At 58.6% G+C, this 22,580-nt stretch overlaps 1 protein-coding gene and 1 long non-coding RNA gene across 2 annotated transcripts in view; one reads left to right on the top strand and one right to left on the bottom strand.

The window, feature by feature from the left end:
* Positions 1 to 18,285, bottom strand: part of MLPH (melanophilin) — a 29,715-nt gene extending 11,430 nt beyond the window's left edge. Inside the window, exons 1-7 of the mRNA XM_090285136.1 lie at positions 18,141 to 18,285; positions 13,884 to 14,022; positions 5,500 to 5,718; positions 5,251 to 5,363; positions 3,897 to 3,935; positions 2,372 to 2,475; positions 1,222 to 1,356 (exon numbers count right to left, since the gene is read on the bottom strand). Coding sequence (XP_090141262.1) covers positions 1,222 to 1,356; positions 2,372 to 2,475; positions 3,897 to 3,935; positions 5,251 to 5,363; positions 5,500 to 5,718; positions 13,884 to 13,993 — 720 coding nt within the window. The 5' untranslated portion in view covers positions 13,994 to 14,022; positions 18,141 to 18,285. The remainder of the gene's footprint in view (positions 1 to 1,221; positions 1,357 to 2,371; positions 2,476 to 3,896; positions 3,936 to 5,250; positions 5,364 to 5,499; positions 5,719 to 13,883; positions 14,023 to 18,140) is intronic.
* On the top strand, positions 5,276 to 6,420 carry LOC150022841 (uncharacterized). The gene is made up of 3 exons (XR_016512642.1): positions 5,276 to 5,780; positions 5,940 to 6,147; positions 6,291 to 6,420. It is a non-coding gene; the product is annotated as an uncharacterized LOC150022841 (long non-coding RNA).
* Positions 18,286 to 22,580: the final 4,295 nt, after the last annotated feature.

Raw genomic sequence — 22,580 nt, 5'->3', positions numbered from 1 at the left:
GCGCCCCTTCCTGCGCAGGGCCCTTTACTTTCAGAAATAGAGCTCCTCTCACCTAGTCTGCACCCTGCCTCCTGGGGAGAAGGTTGGGTCCCCGAACGCAGGGCCGCCTGTCACACAAAGGGGACAGAAACACTTCCAACAGCCTAGCGCCTTAGCCCACCCAGAGACCAAAGCTCGGAGGAAGAGGGTGGGAAGTGATTTTGGGGGTGAGGTGCATTGTCCTGTGTACATCTTAATAATCCCCGAAGGCCAGAGAGGCAAGAACGGGTGGGGGTGGGGTGGGGTGGGGCCCTGCCTGCAAGCCCACACCCCCTTCCCCTCTTCCTCGGGCCTGCAGAGGGTTCCCTCCATTGTGCCGTTGTCCCCAAGGAAAGGAAGCCCTGAGGGCTCCAGGAGGTCACCTGCCCCCTCCCCTTTCTAGCTTGGCTGTGCTGGGGTTGGGGGCAGGAGGGAAGCTGTCCCCAGGCCTGGAGGCCACAGAAAACGGAAGCCGCATGCCCCAGAATTGCAGCTGGAGCAGACCCATGCCCCAAAGGCTCCCTGGGGGCTGCCTCCCAGCCTGCTGGCCTGACCCTGACAGAGGTCTGCGGGCAGTTGGGCAGACCCTGTCCTGCCCAGCCCCGGCAGGGCACCAGAGGAGCCCAGGGGATCTGAGTCCAGGGCTCCTGCTGAAGCTGAGCAGCACTGTGGGTCTGGGCCCAAGCCGCCCTTTGCTGCATGTGCCCTGTGTGATGGGCAAGGACCCTGGTCCTGAGGGTCATCACCCCTTTCTGGCTGATGGAGCGTGGAGCCTCCGGGACGCGCCCCAGGCCGAGGTCCCAGAGCTCAGGAGGAGAGGGACCACATGTCCCGGCTCCTGACGGCCCTGCGGGGACCATACCCACCAGCGGGGCTATTCCGAGCAGCCTCTCCCGCCGCCAGGCACGTGACCGCTGCTGATAAAACGGCGCCCAGACACGCCAGGCCCAGCCTCCCCGGAAGACCCGGTTCCCCAGCCCCGCCCTCCCGAGTCACGGGATTCTGCCCTGTTCCTGGGACAAGAATTCCCCCTGAAGACCCCGGACCCCTGACTCACTGCCCTGACCCCCCACAGCCACGCCACCAGCTCAGCCTCCCCAGAGATTCCAGTCCTTGGAGGGTGTGACGTTTCTGGATCTTGTCCCTGACCTGTGGCTCAAGTTACCCCGGGACGGGTGGGGGCAGAAGGGAGAGCCCACTGACCTGCAGGCTGTCCAGGGCCTCTGGGACTGAGGACAGGCTCGGGGGGTGACCGCAAGACCCAGAGGAGTCATCTGAGTCGGCCTCGAAGTCCAAGCTGTGCACGGGGAGGAGGCGCTTTTTCCCGGCGGGCACAGACTGGGCGAGAGGAGGGCGGGTCAGGAGACAGGGAGCGCCAGCTGCCGCCCACCCCCGGTGGTGGGATGGGTGCTGGGACAAACGGGACGGGCTCCGAGGGGCCGCCCAGAGCCCACCCACAGCCCCCGGGTCCGCGTGCCCAGCACCCTCCTTAGAGAAGCAGGAGCTACTGAGGGACCCGCGGCAGCTCCAATGAGCTGAGGACCCAGGCCCGGGAGGCTGCAGCCTTGGGGACAGGCAGGCTCCCACGGGGCTGTGAGGTGCTCCCGCCCTCGGGGTCTTAAGCACAGAAAGGGTGCCCGCTGAGCAGGCAGAGGTGGGGGGACCCCTGTGCTTTAGATGCGTGAAGAGAGGTCCGTTCCGACCCCCATGACGGGTTTCCTCCTGCAGATGTGGGGGGGGGTAGTGCAGACACTGGAGAGCACTCGGGAGCTCAGTGAGAGGCACAGACGCACTGTCACAGACAGAGGCCCCCGCCCCCCGCGGAGCGGCGGCAGACCCGGCCACGGCTGTGTCTCCCGGGCCCTGTCACTCCCCTCCGTCTGCCCCAGCCCGCCCTCCAACCTGCCCCCTCCGGCATCCCTCCCAGAAACCCTGGGGCTCGCTTTCCTTATCTTTATCCCCCCAAATAAATTTAAAAATAAGTGAAAACAGAAACAAACACTAGTAAAAACAAGGCTCATGGTTGGCCCCAGAAAAAAGCAAACACCTGGCAGAGGAGAGCCTGAGGGGTTTACCCCCCAGAAGATGCACACGCTGCACTGGTGGGAGGACACCCCTGTGCCCTGGGGGCCCCGACGAGCATCTGCCTGCCCCAGGGCCTGCTCTAGGGTTCTCACAGTGACTGCGCGCTGGCAGCACCCTCCTGTTCGCTCAGGGACCACCAGCAAGGCGGAGGGAGATGGAGTCTGAGGGCTCACGCCATAGAGGAGCTGGGGAGCTCTGAGCTTTTCAGGAACTCAGGACGCAGGGCTGCGCTGGGCGGGTCGGGGAGCGGCGGCGGGGGAAGGCTCACTCTGCTGCTCAGGGGCCGGGCCCGGGCCACCATGTCCAGCTCTCCGTCCGTATCCGTCTGGTCACTGTCTCCACTTATCCCTCCAGGGCTTGGCTCAGGCCCACCTGCAACAGACACCCATTCAGGGAGAGAGAGACTGGAGGCAAACCCTTTGTCTGTCCATCTGCCTCTCCCCCCACCTATCCTTTCATCCACTCACCTTCCCACCCACCCATCCTTCCTCCATCATCTATCCATCCATCCTCCATCTATCCTCCATCTGTTCTTCATCCACCCATCTACCCATCCACCCATCCATCCTTGCATCCACCCATCCTTTCTCTATCATCTATCCATCCATCCATCATCCATCCTCCATCTTCCATCCATTATCCACCCATTCATCCTTCCATCCACCCATCCTTCCTTCATCATCTATCCACCCATCCTCCATCCATCATCCATCCATCACCCATCCATTCTTCATCCATCCATCCTCCCACCCATCCATCCATCCTTCCTCCATCTACCATCCGTTATCCATCCACCTATGACAAAACATCCAGGCAAGGCCTTACAAAGAGCTGTCCAAGCATCAGTTAAAACCGGCCCTAATCCCTGCAGAAGACTAGTGTCCTGCATCAATGTTACCAATGGTCACACCTGCAGGGAATCACCCACATGTACGGCCCCTTTTTAGACAGTTTGAAGACTCTGCAGTTGTGGTGGGCAAAGGCGGCCTGCAGCTAAGTCTTGTTTCCTGAAGCGACCGGGTCTCCCACAGCCTCATCTCCCTGCCTCAGGTGCTGCGAGGAGGGAGGTGAGGCTTGGCCCCAGGGCTCTCTCCCCTCCTTTTCCTGTCCCCCCCATGGCCCCCAGATGTGAGCACCAGCCAGCTGGTGCCCCCGCCTCAGAGGGCAGACCTGGTCATTATTTTTATTCTCTCTGGACAGTGGCAGTCTTGAGGAAACTCAAGTCCAGCAACCAGACAGAGGCATTGAGCAGTGGACCCCGTCCGCATCGAGGGAACGTGACGTGGGTTCCCAGAGGCCTGGGGTGTGTGTGACTGGCCAGCGTGGGGTCCATGCCCTGTGATGGGAAGGGGCAGGCTCTCCACGACCCTTTGTTACCAACTCCTTACGTCTCCCTCTATACCTGAGACAAGGGTCTGAGTGATATTAACCCAGCTCTGGGTAGCGAGTCATGGTTAGGGAAAACCCAAGGATTTCCCATGCTCTTGACATAGGACAGAGGTTTCTTTCTTCCTCCCTCTCCTTCCTCCTTTCTTTCAAAGATTTTTACTTGTTTTTAGAGAGAAGGGAAGGGAGGGAGAGGGAAAGGGAGGGAAATATCAATCGGTTGCTTCTCGCGCCCCTGCCTGGGGACCTGGCCTGCAACCCAGGCACCTGCCCTGCCCAGGAATCGAACTTGCAGCCTCTGGGTTCACAGTCTGGCACTCAGTCCACTGAGCCACGCCAGCCAGGGCAGAGACTCCTGACAGGGAGGCGGAAATGGAGATAAAAGCATCTGAGCAAGAAGAACTCACTGTGAATGCTGGGCGAGCTCTCTGCTCGGTCAGATGAACCTGCAACCAAGGAAAAGGCGCCGGGAAGAACCACTTCCTGCGGGGAGCCCGTGGGCTCAGACCGGAGGAAGGAGGCTCTTCCCACGCCCCAGACACCGTTCCCTTTGGGCCAAGGCACCCACTGCTCCGAAGGGCACGCCAAGACCCCGGGCCCCGCAGCAGCCGCGCACGGTCAGTCTGTTTCAGGTCCTGGCTGGGCCGGGTTTCAGAACATGAATGAGTTTTTGCTTGAATACTATTTTTAGCTACACAACTTCTCACGGACTGTGCTCATGGGCACCCGCACGGAGAACACAGCCCCTGGGATGTCACCCCTGGGGCCCTGGGACCCTGGGGCCAGAGCAGAGGCCCCACAGCACCCCCTCCTGGCTCTCGGTGGTGACAGCTTTGACCCTGGCAGGTTCCTGGCAACATTGGCTAACTGAGCTCTGGACCCTGGCCGGGCAGCAGATGCCTGTGACCTTTGACCTAACACAGATTCCTGAGCCCGCCCAGGTCCCCAGCAGGTCCTCGGGCTCTGATGTGGCCTGTGGTTTCCTGCCATGAGCGGCGACGTTGGGGCTGAGATTCCCAGATGCTTTGGGAGCGGCTACTCCTGCACTAACTGTGGGTCCCAGCCCCAGGCCCTGCGGGGGGGTGGGGGGGCGGGCAGAGCTCCTCCGCTGCAGGAAGACCCCTCCGCCGGCTCCTGGCGGGCTCAGCACCAGGGGAGCTGAAATCTCTCTGGGCTTCAGCCCGAGACAAAGGTGTCAGCCGTGAAGAAGCAGCCTGGGGAGGGAAGGGGAGAGAGCACCCCCCAACTCCGCACCCCAGAACAGGGTAATGGTCTCGCCCGTGCCGCTGGGGGCCACCTAGCCAAGTCTGCTGTCTCAGTGTGATAATCAGGAGGGCTGCTTGATTCTTAAAAATGTCCTGGTTTGCATGATTTATCAGTGCCACCTCCCAAATCCGCCACCCAGGGAGGAAGGACCTGGGGACGTGGAACATGAACCGGGGCCCAGGGATTCCGCAAGTCCCCCAGTTTGAGAGGCTGCCCTCTGAGTTCTCAACTTGCTCTGAAGCTCTGAAAAGTAGGGTCTCAGGGACTGGGGGTGTCAACAGGCAGGACTTCGCAGGGGGCTGGGCCGGGCCAGGCCGGAGCGCAAACGCCTGCACCGCAGACAGCAGGCTCTGCCAACCTCATAAAAAAGCACCAGAAGCAGGGCCCGACAGGCGCTCACACGCCTTCCAAGGAAACCTGCTTGGGCCTGAGTCAGGGAAACACGCCCGGGAACGAAAGCTCCCCCAACCCCGAGTCCCCGCCGCCCCTCCTCACCTGCACCCGGCAGCCGCGTGCACAGGGACCGGATCACCTTGGCACTCCCGAACCGCTTGAAGCGGGCCCTCACGTGCCTGTAGTACCACTCCAGGGAGCCCGTCTTCACGACTCTGCAGAGAGGCGGGCTCAGGGGTGTGGCACTGCCGTGGGGGAGCGCCCACCCCGCTCCAGCGAGCCCCCCGGAGGGAAGGGCCGGGCCACACCCCCAAACCAGCAGGGCCGCTGCACCTCCGGGCCCCCGCTCACCTGGCCAGGTGGCAAGGGTGGCAGAGCCAGCCTTCCTCCGGGTGGGCGTGGCTGCAGCCCTGGCAGGTGAGGAGGCGGCAGTCCCGGCACTGCCTTTTGGGGGCCCCCAGGAGCCGGTAGGGCTGCAGGCAGTGGGCGCAGTGGGTCTGGTTCAGGGGGGCCGCGTCGGGAAGCAGGTCCCGCTGGGAGCTCCCCTTCTTTATCTTGTCCTTCAGCCCCCTTGGGGAAACGGCAGACACGGGGACACGTGGGACCTCTGGTTCCCGCAGCAGGCCCTCACGGTGAGCACACACAAACCTCTCTCGTGTGCTAACCCGTGGGTTTAGACGTGAGATTTGGGGACATGGAGACGGAAGCTCTTTGTTTTTATGGAAATGGAACTGTATGTCCACCCCTCCGTGGCTTCTGCAATCGTCTGTTTCTCTGGGATGCACGCACAGGACTTTCACTCATGGGCAGAGGGGGCATGAACCGTGAAGGCTGGGGCACTCCCCACGGCTGCCGCGTGGCCCGTGCCGCTCAGTGTGACGGGGAGCCCGGTCAGGGGCCCCGGGACACGTGTTCTCTCCGGCTCTGAGCCGGAACCCCGAGCTTTCCTGACACAGCGCTCCCAGCTGGGAGACCGAGCGCAGGGACCCATGGAGCTGGGTGAGCTCGGACCCGTAGTCATGAGTACCTGGGGACTAATCTGCCTCAGACGGGGTGGGGTTGGGGGCTCTGGGGAGCCCGGCAGGGGTCGGGCCGGGCGGTCCGGTCAGCCCCATGGTCCTTTGGAACCAATCTGCTTCTAGTGTGACTGTTTAGGAGACTGTCAGAGAAGAGAGAACGACCCAACGGGGAACGAGCTGGACAGAGCAGAAGTCACAGAGAATGCAGACGAAAGGCTCCCAGAGCTGCTGGGCGAGGCTGAGGCTGTTTTCTGGGGGGCCCCTGCCAGTGACACCCACTCTGCCACCCTGACCCGCGTCAACGGTCCCGAGCCGAGGACAGCACCGAGTGGGTGTCACTGTACCCGCCCGACAGCGGTCAGAGTCCCGAGGACAAAGCCAGATCTTCCTCAACGAGTGGTGCTGGGTCTCCCAGCGGTGGAGCAAGTTGGGCTGGCCCCCCGCCTTTGTCCCCACAGAGCACGGCTGGGACAGCCTGGCTTGGAGGGAGTTCAGGGCAGGAATCACCTGGCACCCGGAGTCCCAGGAGGACCACAGTCCTGAACCATCCGGTTCTCGGCGACACAGCTTCCCGGTGAGCCTGCCAACTCGAACTGTCGGGAAAACGTGCCCCCAGATAACGAACACCACACCTTTGTTCTCGCTCAGAGGACGTCTGCCAGGCGCAATGTTTTAGTTTGAGGTGAGGTCAATCGAGTCCATTTTCAGGGACAAAATGAGACAGACAATAGGTGCCATTGTCTCCTGGGAACGCGGCCCCCGCGGCCACAGACGGGCCCCGGAGCGCGACGAGGCCTCTATGGGGGAGCCGTGCTGAGGGCCTGGGCTAACCCCGGTATTGCCCGGGCCGCCCGCTTCCCTCCCCCAACTGTTGATGCAAAACTCACAAACTTTGACACAGAAACAAGCCTCTTGTCTCAATTTGAACCCCCCCCCCCCAAAAAGGCCAAGTGGTTGTAGGAATGTGGGGGGGTGCTGTCATCCATGGGCCACGGCCTAGGTAAGGCTGCCGGACAAGGTCAAGTCTTTACCTCAAACACAGGTGCACAGGTGCCTGGAGCCGGGGGGCAAGGGGCCTGGAACCCCAGTTCCTCTGGGAACCCTCTGGGTGGCCTTCGGTCCCGTCTGCCGCACAGCCCTCCGGTTTTCCGCTGAGACGCAGAGGCCTCCCGGGGTGGGGAGGGGGCTGGATCACGGCTTGGACTACCAACCCCGAAATCACAAGGAGCGGTCCCCACAGAAGAGACGACCTTATCCAAAGTAAGGCGATCAGACAACCCTGCCAGCGACCGCTGCTGAAAGAGACGCGGCCAAGGTCATGCGGGTCAGAGAGCCACTGCGTCTAGGGGTCTGAGCGAATGTCAGGGATTGCGGGGAGGGGAACAGAGATTTGCTGATGCTCCCTGAGCTCCTCAGAGCGAATGACCAAGAGGGGACCAAAGTGACGAAGAGGAACCAGTGGGGACAGAGAGCCAGGCGCTGAGAGGGGCCGCCCGCGTCTCCGGAGGATCAGACCGAAGAGCCCCGGGCCCACTGGCAGCTGACTTCCCGCTCCAGCCCCTCATTCCGTCCTGGCCTCCTGCCTGGGGGCCGAGTGGCCTGCCTCGGGGTGACTTCTAACTCATTGTGGTTGTTGTTATTCTTACGTTTCCAGGCAAGCCGCCCGCCTCCCGTGGCGCACGCCGGCAGCCTTCCGTAGGTTTTCTCGGGAACGCAGGTCTGTCTGCGGACGTCACGGCTGCCCTTTGCCGCTGTCTGCCATCTCGGGCAGGCTCCCAGGCCCCAGGTTTGACTTGTGGGCCGGGCCCCTGAAACGGGGCGGTGCTGTCCTCACCCAGGGACGCGAGTCCCCAGCTCCCGCTCCGCAGGGTCACTCTGGATCGAGGAAAACCCAGCAGTTCTACCCGGACACAGCTCAGAGGCCGCTCCGTGACGCAGGGAGAGAGACCAAGGGGATCAGGTGAGCAGAGAGCGGGCGGGGCCCAGGTTGGCCACCACCGTGGAGGCTGCTTCTGACCCCTCGCGGGGCGCAGGTCCTTAGCACCAGGCTGGTGGGTGACCTCAGAGTTCTGCGCTCTTTCTGGGGGAGGGAGTCACGAAGCTGGGACTCTGGACGGGATGGTCTCTTTGGGAAGGTTTCCTTTGGGGCGCCTTTGTGCTGATGGGACGTGAAACACTAAGGACCCGTGATTGTCTCGCCTGTACTTAAAGCCTTTTCATGCACAAGCCACATGAATGACAGGGGCACTTGGCAATGAATAACGCAGCGCAGTCCACCGGCCCCGCGTTCCCACGCCAGCAGTTGCCTGGGGGTCTTCCTGGCTGGGAAGCCAGCCTCCTCCTCCCGCATCTGTGGCTGGGGACCGCGCAGGAGCCACACTGGGGATGTCGGAGGGCTCAGCGAGGGGCTGGGAGGCGCGGTGGCTGTTTTTATTTTGCTGATCTTTTTCCACCCATCCCCCCCGCCCCCCACCTTCCTCTTCGGCAACATCAGCTTGTCCTCAGGACCCGCTTTCTGTTGTTTATTCGTTTGTTTTGTTTTCTTAATTCCTCATGGAAGTGCAATTACACAGCATTTATCTTTCTCTTGTTTCCCTCCGCATAACACTCTCTAGGTCCGTCTGTATCATCGTAAATGTAAGATTTCATTCTTTTCACAGGTGAGCAATACTCCCTGTGCACACGCACCAGATCCTCTCTGTCCTCTTGTCTGTTGACGGGCCCCTGGGCTGCCTCTCGTCTCGCTCTTGTAAATAACGCTGCAACCAACACGTGAGCCTGGAGGGGCGCGTCTACCTTTTCAAATTAGTGCTTTTGTTTCCTTTGACTGAATACCCAGAAGTGTTATTACTGCGTTGTATAGCAACTCGATTTTTCAGTCTTTTGAGGAACTTCCGGACTGCTCCCCCCGTGGCCGCTGCAGTCTGCACTCCCACCAGCAGGGCACTAGGGCTCCCGTCTCCCCGCATCCTCGCCAGCACCTGTTGTTCGTGGATTTGTTGGTGACGGACGTTCTGACGGGTGTGGGGTGGTATCTCATTGTGGTTTTAACCTGCATCTCTCTGATAATTGGTGACGTTGAACATCTTCTTGTATGTTTATTGGCATGTGTGTCCTCTTTGGAGAACTGTCTATTCAGGTCCTCTGCCCATTTTTAATTGGATTATTATTATTTTTTAAAATTTGGTGGTAAGTTGTATGAATTCTTTATATATTTTAGATATGAACCCCATAGCAGATATATCATTGGCAAATACCTTCTCCCATTTATTATACATGTTTTTGTTAATGTTTTCCTTTGCTGTGCAAAGCCTTTTGAGTTTGATATAGTCCCGTTTGTTTATTTTTTCCTTTTGTTTCCCTTGCCTGAGGAGACATATCCAGAAAGATTACTGAGACCAATATCAGAGAACTTCCTGCCCCTGTTTTCTCCTAGGAGTTGTGTGGCCGCAGGTCTTACAGTTAAGTCTTTAGTCCATCCTGCGTTTATTCTTGTATATGGTGGAAGAGGCGGTCCAGCTTCTTTCTTTCTTTTTCTTTCCTTTCTTTCTTCTTTTTTTTTTGCAAGTTCAGTTTTTCCAATACCACTTATTGGGGAGATTGTCGTGTTTCCATCGTATATTCTTACCTCCTTTGCCAAAGATTAATTGACCGTGTAAGTGAAGATTTAGTTCAGGGCTCTCTTCTGTCCCACTGACCCGTGTATCCGTTTTCATGCCAGTGCCATGCTGTTTTGGTTATTGTAGCTTAGTGGAGTAGTTAGAAACCAGGAAGAATGCTTCCTCTTACTATGTTTTTCCGCCTGGTTTCTTTTAGCCCCCGGCGCCGGGACTGGCCGGTAGTCTCCACAAGAACTAAGCGCAGAGGGGAGGCGGGGTCACAGAGAACCCGGGCGGTGAGGAGCAGCTGCCCCCCCAAAGGACCCCTGTGGCACCTGCGGCTGACGCTGCCTCCCAGGAGCCTCGCCTGGCCCCCCTCCTACGGGCCTCCTCCTCCCACCGTGGCCATCCCCAGGGGTCCCGAGGACAGTGACGGCCAGCGCTGCCGGAGCGGCCCCCTCGGGCAGGGCCTCTGCCGTCCACCCTCGCTCCCCACACCCGTGGGCGGCCACACCCGTGGGCTCACAGCCCGCGTCCTGCCCCCGGCAGCAGACTGGCATTGGGACGCCCGTTCTCTCGCACAAACGTCAACCCTGCTCTCCGGCTCCAAGTTCGCCCACAGCAAGACCCCCGAGCTCCTGGCAGCACCCCCTCCCCGCCCCCCGGCTCCACCCCGAAGCGCTCAGGCTGCACACCTCCGGGTTCCCGTTCTCTGGCACGTGGCCCTGCACCCTGACAGGAAGCCAGGAACAACATCACACCCTGTACAGTAAACACCCCACTCCCAAGTCCCTGCCCACACACGCCAGCCTCCGGGGGAGGTTCATATCTGCGGGACTGAGCCAAAGGCCATACGTGCCCCAACCCCCCCTCCACGTCCTGAAGTGCCTGCCGGGGAGCCAGACCCCAGGGGAGCCCCTCCTGGCAGTTCAGAGGGAAGCCACAGGGAGGCCACCGCCACGGTCCTGCTCCCTACCTGGGACAAACCCTCCTTCTCTCTGGAGTGCCATCAGGGGGCTCACGGGCTGGGGCGTGGAGGTGGGGGGCGGGGAGGGCCAAGGCCTCCGGGTTCCCCAGGGGGTTCTGAATGTCTTCAGCACAGCCTTGGGGTGGGGGTGCAGGGCTGGGGCTGGGCCCAGGAATCAGGGGCTTTGCTGCCTTGTGGGGGGAGGTCTGGTCAGGCAGGTGCTGTGAACCCAGCCTCACAGCCTCGTGCCCTCAGTCCTTGTGACTCCCAGGGGCTGGCAGGCTCCTCTGCTCATCTGACTGTGTGGGAGGGGCCGGGTCTCCGCCCAGACCTGCCCCAACGTCCTTCCCAGTGGAGGGATGCTCCTGTCTGGGGAGGAATCCACCTAATACACGTTTCTGCTAACTTTGTAAATATGAAAAGAAGTTTCTTATTTTTGTTGGGGCTGTTCTTTGATTGTTTTCGAATTGACACACTTGGTCGGTATCTGTGCAGCCAGCGGCCTTTCGGCACCCTTGCCCCTGGTGAAGGGACGTTGAGCCCACAGGCCGTGTCCCCCCACACAGGACTGGCACGTGCCCCCCCAGGGAACGAGCGGGCTTGTTTCTGGGTCTCCCAAGTTTCCCCAATTGACTGTTCTGTCGGCGACCTTGGTGGGTGTGTCGAGCTGGGCCACCCCTCCCTGTGGCATCACTTGCAGGGCAAAGACACCCAACACGTCCCCGAACAACTCCTGACCTGCGGGGTCTGTCCTGGCACCCACCAGGCGGTTCTTTGAGGACCAGCGTCTCCACTGATTCACAGCCTACAGCTTCGGGGACTGGGGGCGGATGGGAGGCTGTCCCAGGGGGTCGTGGAGAGACCCACAGGCAGGCTGCAGGGAAGGGCACACTGGGGGCAGGAGGGGGGTGACCGTGAATGTTGAAATTGGCTAAACGCTCAGGTAAACACGGAGGAGAGATTGGGAAGAAGGGCTTTTATATTTTAAAAGTTATTTTCAGTGGCATAACAGACTGCTGGTATGTTAGCCAACTCACTCTGCAAAACCAACCTGGGTGTCAAGAACCAGAGTCGTGCCCTGGCTGGGGTGGCTCAGTGGATGGAGCGGCGGCCTGTGAACCAAAGGGTCACTGGTTCGATTCCCAGTCAGGGCACAGGCCTGCATTACGGGCCAGGTCCCCAGCAGGGGGTGTGGGAGCAGTAACCACACATGGATGTTTCTCTCCCTCTCTCTCCCTCCCTTCCCCTGTCTCTAAAAATAAATAAATAAAATCTTAAAAGAACCAGAGTGCTCATTTCAGCCATAAGCACGCCTGCCCTCGTGCCTGGGGGCCAAATGCCTGGGCCCTGTGGCTGCCACGTGGGTTGGGGCACAGGAAGAAAGGTCGTGGTGGGGTCGGGGGGTCAGGGGTGGTGGCAGGTCACCAGGGGCAAGGCTTGTCACAGGCAGGGGCAGCTTTGCCTTTTGTTGCATATGGAAACGGAAGCACCATGAATAAGGGAAAAACCCCCCAAAACTATGAAAAGCACAAGAAGGGCCTCTCCGATCCCCCTCCGCTTACACGACTCTTTCCAGAGGATCCCTTACAGGGGACCTCCTTTCGGACAGTACACACAGGCTTCCTGGGTGTGTCTCTCTTTGCAATGGGACGCGGCTGAAGGGACAGGAAGGTCAGGGGTCACGGATGACCGAGGGAGTCAGTCACGTGCAAGAGACACAGGAGTTCTCTGAAGCCACCGAGGCCGAGTCCCCCACTTTGACTCCTGGGGTCAGCTGACTAACGCTCCCCTCTCACCCAGACACCTCTACGTCCCACTTACACAGACCTGTGAGTACGTCACCTTAATTGGCAGGAAGGGACTTTGCAGGCGTGGTTAGGTTAAGGGCTGGAGATGGGAGGTGACCCTGGGTGAGGTGGGTGGGCTCCACACCATCACGGGCCCTTAGAAGGGGAAGCGGGGGCAGGGAGTCAGAAGGGGGGCGTTGGAGGATGTCATGCTGAGAGTGGCCTTGAGGTTGGGTAAGAGCAGGAGCCGGGGCGCGAAGGCCTCCGAGAGGTTGGAAAGGCAGGGGACAGGCCGTCCCTGAGAGGCCAGAAGGCACGCAGCCCCTCTGACCTCTGGGGCCATGAGTCATAGTTTGTGTATTTGAGTCACTCGGTTTATGGTCATCGCAGCAGCTGTGAGAAACGACTACAAATATCATTATCACACCTCCAGCGTCAGCCAGGTGCGTGTGGGGCGCACCTGCCCCCCGGATGTCTGATAGGTGAGCCTGTCCAACCTCTGCGAGTCTCAGCCGCTGCCTGCATCCCAGACCTGGCCTGACTGTGCCATTCCCAGGTGAGGGGACAGCTCTGTCCCCTCAGTTACTCCGGCCATGACCTTGGAGCCACCTGTGACTCCTCCCGTACTCTCCGGCCCACGTGCAACCCGTGGGCAAACTCACTGTCTCCACCTTCGAAGTACAAGTGACCTCATCAGCCACCCACACCTTGTAGAGCGGGGGTCAGGTCCCGCTGTCCTGTGCTGGAGCGCCGGCGGTGACTCAGGGACCAGCCCGGGGCCCGTAAGCCCCCCGGGGCCCACACGGTGCTGCCGCCCATGACCTCCCCTCCCCACTCTGCCTCAAGCCCCCTTTAGGCATCTCCCGGCTGCTTCTGCCCTCTCCTCGCGTCTTTGCTCAAACGCCTCCTTCCCCACAGGCCTCCCGCCCACAGCGAGCCCCAGGAAGGCTGACAAGGAGCCCGGTGGGAGCGGACGCCGGCAGCTGGGGAGCCAGGACTGCTGGGCGGGAGGGGGTGCCCCCAACGGCACCGGAGGGAAGCTGGAAAGCCAGCATGCCCTAAGCCCCTCGACTGCAACATTCGGGGTGCTCCAGAGCGGATCAGCTCTCGCCCCTTTAGCTCTTTTACTTTTGCGCTGTTGTGGCCCCAGCATCCCCCAGCTTGGGGACGATGGCACTGTGGAAGGCGCATCAAGCTGGAGTAAATCTATTCAGGGACATCTGGGCGTCAGGGCGGAGAGCCAGGTGGCCTTGCTTTGAGGGGACTGAGGCCGGAGGAAGGCCGTTTTCCACGCCCGGCTTCGTCCCGCCCAAGCCGCCCGCCACCCGCAGCCCCGAGGTGACGGCGTGACCCACACACTCACTCCAGCCTTTCCTCTTCTTTCCGCCTGAGCTCGAAGTCCCGCTGGACGACCTCCCAGACGTGCCTGGCCTCCTCATCGGTGAGCTTGGACAGGTCCAGCTTCTTCCCCATCTCCGCTCCTGTCCTCGGCAGGGCCCCACCTGGGAGGTCACAGGACCGCAGCGTCAGCCGGGGGGCCCGGGACGCCGCTGACCTGCCGAGCACCAGCGGCCCGTGCGCACCTGCGTTAGACGCTTCCTGACAAACAGATTTCCCAGGGCCTGGTTTGGGAGGGGGCTACTTCCCGCCCCCTGCACCTCGCACCCTCAGGCAGGGTCCCTTCTTCTCTTTCCTTTGTGGCATCAGTGTCTATGGCGCAGGTCTCTGTCCGTCCCCCTGCCCTCCGGTTGTGCTTTGAGGTGGGAACCCCCAGGCGTGATCCTGCAGAAATGCCCCATCCAACGGGAGGGAACAGCCCTGCTCCGGGGCCACATTCGGTGTGGGGGGCGTTCGCTGTGGGGGACAAAGCTCGTGTGTCGCTGTGTGCCTGCAGCAGATCTTCACTGGGGCCTGAGACCCGTCTTCCCAGGGGTGTCTGGGAGGGGTCCAATCTGCCTGCTCGCACAGGGGAGCCTTCAAGTCGCAGCAGAGGCCTCGGGGGTGGTCCTGCGCCGCGGACCTTCAACGGGCCCCGCGCACACACGGGCCCTGTGCCGGGAATGTGCTTTTTTTTTTTTTTTTTAACATAAGAGGTTAATTGTGCAAAGTGACATTTTCTGAGCGGCACTCAGGCACCACTTGAGATGAAAATTTCCTCTGGCTGCCAACTGGAATGCTCCCTGGCTTGCGGCTTACAGGAGGTGAGAAATAACCTCCATTTGTGGCCCCGATCCTCAGTATCGAACCCCACGAGCGCAGTGGGACTGGGGACTCTGTGTCCGGAGGGAGCCCCAAGCCCCAGGGCCACCCCACTGTCCTCATTCGAGCCGAATTTGGATTCTGGACAAGGAAACCGGAAAACAAAACGGGCTTTTGGTGCTGCCTGGAGCACACAGTCTCCGGGTTTACAAAAAAATTGGAACAAAAAGGTATTTGATGGATGACTAGGATTTATTGTTTTTGGTTTTTTTTTTAACCACTTTAATAAAAAAAAGCAAAACTTATAGCCTAAGAAGGGCATTCATTGAAATTCTATTTCCAGAGCAGACCGAACCGTTGTGACCGTCAGCTGAGCATGACATCCCCTCTCACGGGGACGAGGCCCACGCTGGGTCCCGCTCGCCTGGAGCGAGGCCAGGCAGCACCACGCCGAGACATGACCAGGGGAGGCCGCAGCAGGGGGCGGCACACAGCCCCCCACGCCCCGGCCCGCGGGCACCAGCACCATCTCGCAGGCTCCCACGATGAAAAGTGACACATGTCCACTGTGCTCTGCTCAGTAAAACCAGGCATGATGGACTGCATGTTCTGAAACACACACATTGCTCAACCGAGCCCAGACGGCTGCTATTCAAGGGCTAGATGTCACCTGAGAAATTGCACCCTAGTGCTTATTTTTAGTTCCGGCCCAACCCCAGGCTGAGCAGTCGGGGCAGGAGAGGAGGGAGGGGAGAGAGACCCCCGTCTGGAGTCGGGTCACAGGACGCTGTGCCCGCGGCGGGGAGACGTCGCTCCGGACGGGACTGTCCTAGGACAGCGGGGGTGGAGGGCCAGGGTCCACAGCGTGGTCTTCACTGCTGTGGCCAAACCCTACCATTTAGTGGATGAACAAAAACCATTTCCAGAAAAACAGTTATAAATTGAGTGAAGAATATGTTTGCCTTCAGCATTTAAAACGCAGACACCGGACGTCAGGGGCATTTGGGGGACATGTGGCTAGTGCCCTGTCTGGCTTGCCTCAGGCTGGGTGGGGACACTGGAGAAGCTGAAGGGCCAGCCCCTCTGCCAGGCACAGCCACGCCACGGGACCCCCGTGGCCTCAGGGAGGGGGCAGCCTTTCAGCCTGTCGCCCTGCTTCCTTGCTCAGTGGGGCCCAGTCTCCAGCTGGCACCCCTCAACCACGGCAGCCAAGGGCGGGCAGCCCGCGGAGGGCGTGGGGCTGCGTTGGTGCCCAGCGCAGCCTGGGGGAACCTCCCAGGGCGGGTGTGCCGGGAGGGCCGACTCCGTGCACCAGGCTCTATCTGTTCCTCGCCCGCTCGGGGTGCATGACTCCTAGTCATGAGGTTCCTGGACAGAACACTTTCACTTTGTGCCTGGTCTGCCACTCAGCTGGTCATGCTGCCATCTCTGAGACTGCCGGCCTTGCCCGGTCACCGGGCAGTAGTAACGGAGAACAGAGGGCCGGCTCGCAGAATGGGTTCTATAAAACGAATGCCCTGGGCCCAGCGCGCCGAAATGCAGGGGCGGGTCATCCTTATTGTTAAAGATTGGCGTTCCTAGTTGACCAAATTAAGGGGAGATCTGGGCGGGGCTTCCTCCTGAGGACATTTGGCCCAACCACTCCTGGGTGCCGCCTGGAACAGCGGTGGTGATGGGCGGTGCCCCCTGAGCAAATGAAACCCGGGCGCCAGTCCAAGTCCCTCACTAGGTGCCCAGCTAACAAGGGCAGGTGCGCTGCTGACTCAGAATCAAGGCATGAGGGGCTGTCCTTGCTGGCAAAGGTGTGGGCACACTCCTGAGGGAAGGCCTGGGGGCCAGCTTTGGGGCCTCTCCGGTCACCCCTGTGGCGTTTTCCAGATGCTGCCCCCGGAGCCAGGCCCGCGACCCACTGCTAGGAGCCACCTCCCAGCCCCCATCAGCTGCCAAAGGGGCCCATTTCCACGGGAAGGCCCTCCTGTTGTGTGCACCACTGGGTGGGCGCTCTGCAGCCTGCCCACCGTCTGCCCCTCTCTGCCCTGCCAGGTCCCCCATTTACACAGGGACACAGGTCCTGCATTGGCAGTGGAGGCCTCAGCTCCAGCGTCCACAGTGAGGACGGGTCCCAGGCTGAGGCTGCCCAGCTGGCCCTGTGACCTGAGACAGGTTCCCTGGGCCTCAGCTTCCCCATCTGTACTACGGACAACGGGTCGGGCTCCGTGACCCCTCCGTGACCCCTCTGGTCCTCTCCAGGGTGTTAGAATTGAGGGGGTGGTGGTGTTATAGGCTGGGGAGGAGCAGGGGCAGTGCTTCCCCCAGAGGTTGCTTCTGCAAAGAAGACAGAACTAGAAGGCTGACCCAGCCACAGGAGCAGTCACCACATTGTCAACCAAGGCCACCAAGGTCCCCTTTCCTAACAGCCTGCTTTACCACCCCCGTCCTCCCACCAGACCCTGGTGGTGATTTCTCAGTCCCTGATGCTTTAATCAGTGCCACCACTGCCTGCTCCTCCGTGCGCCTGGCACTGTCCTCGCCTGCGTGCCAAGGTCTCTGCTCAGCTGCTCGTGGCCTGCAAGCTCTGGCCCTCTCCCTGGAATTCCCAGACACGGGCAGGGCCGCCTTTGCAGTTAGTGGGCTCCTGGGGGCCTCACCGCCCCCATGATCACTCCAACCTCTCAGAAATAAATATGTAAATAAGGTTACACACACACACACACACACACACACACAGAGAGAGAGAAAGAAAGAAAGACATAAAGGCCCCAGCCCAGCTGAAAGTGAAGCGGGGTTTTCCACATTTGGGTATGATCTGAGCTTATAAGCTCCTTGGGGTCTCATAAGGTGGTGTAGCTCAGGCACCGCTGTGCCCACAGACGCCCCCCCCCCATCTCCACAACATGGTGGGTGGGCTGGCTGAGGAGGGGGCCTGGCAGCAAACCAAGGGTGATTCCAATCAAACCAGGGCTTCTGGATGCCCAGGGGAAGCGGGAAACCTCCTCCCAAGCTAGGACACCCTCCAGCCTGGGTCCCCAAGATCTGCAGGGCAGGAAGCCCAGGAGGACGTATTCGCCCCAACAGTGGCCTTGGGCCCCTGGGCGGGCAGCCCAGTGAGAACCGTCTGAGACGTCAGCCGCAGATTAACCCGCGTGCGGGCCCACAGATAGGGCTTCTGATTTCCCCCCAATGGGCTGCAGGAGGGCCTGCAGCCGTCTGAACAGAGTAGCCAGGTGAAGTCTGAGGTTTGGGCTGCTGGGGGCTGGACAGGGTTTCCTCACCATCCTGGAGCGAGGCCAGGGGTCCCTGAGGGCGCGTGCACACCAGCAGAGCTGCACGCATCTCCGCGGACCCTCCCTGAGCCCGAGTTGCCTGTCCTGGGCGCCACGGTGCCCCGCGCGTTCCCTTTCTGCCGGCACCCGGCACTCACCGACTTCCCCAGGGCCTGCGGGCCCCTTTGGAGGAGGCTGGGCGTCTGGTCTGGGCGCACCGGGGCAGCAGGGCGCAGGCTGCAAGGCAGGAGCTCCTGACTGCCCGGGCCTGGGGACAGCGGGCGAGGCCCCGGTGCTGCCCGCCAGGGTCACGTGGGCTGCGCCCCGCCCAGCTCCGGGAGCGCGGGCACCTCGGGGTGCTGCGCTAGGAGGAGGGGCGAGCATCCCGGTGCCCGCGCGGGGAGGCGCCGATGCAGAAGAGAGCCCCTCGCTCCTCGTCCCAAGCCAGCTTTGGGAAGAAAGGCGGCGGCGGGGAGGGGTGGGTTGAGCCCACACCTGGCAAGTCGCGCAGCTTTGCCGATGCTGCTGCGGGACAGCCTGGCGCTCGGTGCTATGGGACCTGCTTGTCTGAACGCTCCCCCGGCGCGCTCAGTGCAGCTCAGTTCCCATCCCCGCTCTGCAGGGAGAGCGCTCTTTACTCGGGCTTTACAGACGTGGACACGGAGGCTCGGGAAACAGCCTCAGCCAAAGCCACGGACTAAGTGGGAACGGCAGCGGGGAAGTGGGACTTGGAGCCCAGGGTTTCCTCGTGCAGATGCCCTGCCGTTCACCGCCCTCCATCCTGCCTGGCACCTGGACGCCCCTGGTGGGGGATGCCCGCAGCGCCGGGAGCAGCCCATAGTCCTTGCGCCCCGAGGGAAGTCCTGCAGGGAAGTCAGCATCCGCGCGCAGACCCGGCGGCGGTGCGGGTGCTGGGATCGCCCTCCTCCCACTGCGCCCTCGCTGGGGGCGCCTCGCACCCAGCCCTCCTCGGTGCGGCCGCCATGGCCAGCCCCCCTGGCTCTCTGGCCACTCCCAGTCCCACCTTCCCTCCCTCCTCGGCGTTTGGGTGCACGAGAGCACCCTCCCCTCCTCCCTCTCTCTTAGCATAAAAAAATAATAAAATCGAACGAAGTGTACATTCTCCGTGACTACTTTTGAAACTCAGCCCCATATCTGCACACTGCGGAGAGGAATATAAATAATACATAAATAAGCACCGCCGTTAGGCGGACAGTTATTACTTCCATTTTACGGCAGAGGAAGCTAAACCTTATAGGATCGTTGTGATCATTTGTAAGGAGCTTTCAAAAGCCCCAAAATGCTACTCAGGTTAGAGCCTTTGGTTGCAGGTGTGCCTACTGAAGCGCTGGAGGTGCATTTGGGTATGTCAGGCCCCAGGGCTACCTGAGGATGGGGACTGTCATCAGACACGGCCACCTGGTGTGTGCAAACCCCAGAGCTGCATGCGGCTGACACTTGAACCAGTGTCCACAACCCACGTGAGCGGTTCTTGCAATTCCTTGTAAAATTAACACACACACACCCCAAGCTGGTATCGGGACTGTAAGTTTCTTAATGGTAGATCTAAAAAGTTTTTATACTTCAGTAATTATTTATTTAAATTAGCAGGTTTAAAAAATGTATAAAACAGACTTCCGGCCAAGATGGCGGCATAGACAGACACGCTGCGTCTCCCTCCACAACTGAGAAGGAACACAACTCCCTCAGAACTAGAGACAACCAGAAGTTCCAGAAAATCGAGCTGCATGGAAGTCCAGCAAACAAAGATATAAAGAAGGAATACTCACCCAGACAGGTAGGAGGAGCGGAGACGGAGCGGAGAGGACGTGGTGTGGTGGCTGGAGCAGCAGGCCGGCGGAAAGCGCAGTCACATGTTTTAAAAAATCAGGAGGGACACCTGGGGAACACCCCCAGCACCGGACCAGAGCATGCAGCTCATGGTCCCAGGGCCAGGGGAAATCAAGCCTCATTGCTTCTGACTGTGCTGACCAGTGGGGGTTGGCGCAGAGGCTGAAACTGCGGGTCTCTCAGCAGAGTCTGCTTGTTTAAGGGCCCCCACGGTCCTAGAAGGTCCACAGACCCACCCACTCCGGGAATGACGGCCAGGGCAGCAGCTAGAGAGGCACCAGGCCCATATGGAACTGGGAGAGGTACCTGGAAAAGGGGCCAGTGCTGAGCAAGCGGCGTTGTTCCCTCTCAGACCCCTCCCCCACACAAAGCGCCACAACGTGGTGAAACAGGTCACCCTGTACTGATGAATCCCTAAGGCTCCGCCCCTTACAACGTAACAGGTGCGACAGCTCTACCTAAGACACAGAGGCAAACAAACACAGGAGCCTGTCAGAATGAGGGGACAGAGAAGTATGGCCTGAAAGAGGAAATGGATCCAGGTTCCAGTGGGAGAACTAAGTGACGAGGAGATAGCCAACCTAACAGAGGCAGAATTCAAAATACTGGTGATAAGGATGCCCACAGGCTTGACAGATAGGCTTGAGTATGGCAGACGCATAAGGGAAGAAGTGAAGGCTATGCTAAAAGAAACAAAGGAAAATCCACATAAAACCAATGGTGAAGGGAAGGAAATCTGGATTCAAATCAATGATTCGGAACATAAGGAATGAAAAAACAGCCAACCAGTGCAGGATGAGGAAACAAAAATTGAAAAAAAATGAGGAGAGGCATAGGAACCTCTGGGACAACTTTAAACGTGCCAACATCTGAACCATAGGGGAGTCAGAAGGAAAAGAGGAAGAGCAAGAAATTGAAAGCTTATGTGAGAAAATAATGAAGGAAAGCTCCCTAAATTTGGCGAAGGAAATAAACATACAAGTCCAGGAAGCACATAAAGTCCCAAAGAAGCTAGACCCAAAAAGGACCCAAGACACATCATAATTAAAATACCAAAGGTTCAAGATAAAGAGAGAATCTTAAAAGCAGCAAGAGAAAGGCAGAGAGTTACCTACAAAGGGGTGCCTATAAGACTATCAGCTGATTTCTCAAAAGAAGCTTTGCAGGCAAGAAGGGGGTGGCAGGAAGTATTAAATGCGATGAAAAGCAAGGACCTACAACCAGGATTACTCTATCCAGCAAAGCTATCATTTAGAATGGAAGGGCAGAGAAAGTGCTTCCTAGACAAGGTAAAGCTAAAGGAGTTCATCATCACCAAGCGATTATTATATGAAATATTTAAGGGACTTATTTAAGAAAAAAAAAGATCAAAACTATGAACACTAAAATGACAACAAACTCACAACTATCAACAACTGAATCTAAAAGATAAAAACAAAATCCAACTAAACAAACCAGAATAGGAACAGAATCATAGGTGTGGGGATCATTTGGAGGGTTATCAGCTGGGAGGGGGAGGGGGAGAAATGGGGAAAAGGTGCAGGGACTAAGAAGCATAATTGTTGGTACAAAATAGACAGGGGGGAGTTAAGAATAATATAGGAAAGGGTGAAGCCAAGGAACTTATGTGCATGACCATGGACATGAACTAAGGGGGGTGGGACTGCTGGAGGGAAGGGGGTACTGGGCTGAGGGGAGCAAAGGGAAAAGGAATTGGGAATACAACATAATCAATAAAATATACTTAAAAATGTATAAAACGACTATATGGTGATATATGATAACGATCGTGGTGAAGAAGATAAACAGTATAGAATGAAAGTCAAATCTGCTTATTCCTGCTCCTCAAGGACAGCCGTGTTTAACGGTGTCTGTGTGCCCTTTCCCAGTTCCGGCGCATGTGGTTCAGCAACCTCAAGAACCGGACGCCAGACCGGGCGTGTTACCTGCCGGCTGTGTGACCTCGGACATGCGGTTCGATCCGCTCCGGGCCCAGTTCTCTCTTCTGCGCGGTGGGGAGAGTAAGAGGACGTACACCTCAGGGTTGTTTTGAATCAAGATACGTGAAGCCCTCGGATGAGGCCTGTGGGGTACATATGAACTGCCCTTAATACTAGACCTAACACATTCTTTTCTTTTTAAAGATGATTTTTAAAAAGATTTTGTTTATTTTTGGAGAGAAGGGAAGGGGGGCAGACAGAGAGGGAGAGAAGCATGTTGTGTGAGAGATTGGTTGCCTCTCACACACCCCCAAACAGAGACATGACTTGTAACCCAGGCAGGTGCCCTGTCTGGGAATCGAACCTGCAATCCTTCAGTTTGCAGCCTGCTGCTCAATTCACTGAGCCACACCAGCCAGGGCCCAATTCATTCTTTTCAATGGTTACGAAGTGTCCATTGTAAGCATTTGCTGTAGTTACTTGGTGGACAGTTAACTTTTGAGTTTTTGCTCTTTGAAATACCTGTTATAAATATATATATTGTGGATAATAGTATGAATGACACAGACATTTTTATGTTGATACATAAGTATTATTGTACATATATGCTTATACCAATATATCTGCAGAATAAACCCTGAAATTGAAATTGCTGCATCGAAGGACAAATGCAATTTTTAAGAGAAAATTCTAAATTAAAAAAAATGTTAAATTGTTGAAACAATATCAAAATTACAGTGATTTGCAAGCGTGATATGAAGAACTGCCCCATCCATGAATAAGTTGCTGACATGATGTGTACCCTTT

This window comes from Furipterus horrens, unplaced genomic scaffold (assembly GCF_987537825.1).
Source record: "Furipterus horrens unplaced genomic scaffold, mFurHor1.1.pri manual_scaffold_1, whole genome shotgun sequence".
Taxonomy (NCBI): Eukaryota; Metazoa; Chordata; class Mammalia; order Chiroptera; family Furipteridae; genus Furipterus; species Furipterus horrens.
Note: the sequence above shows the minus strand (reverse complement) of the source record. Positions and strands in the feature narration are given on the sequence as shown.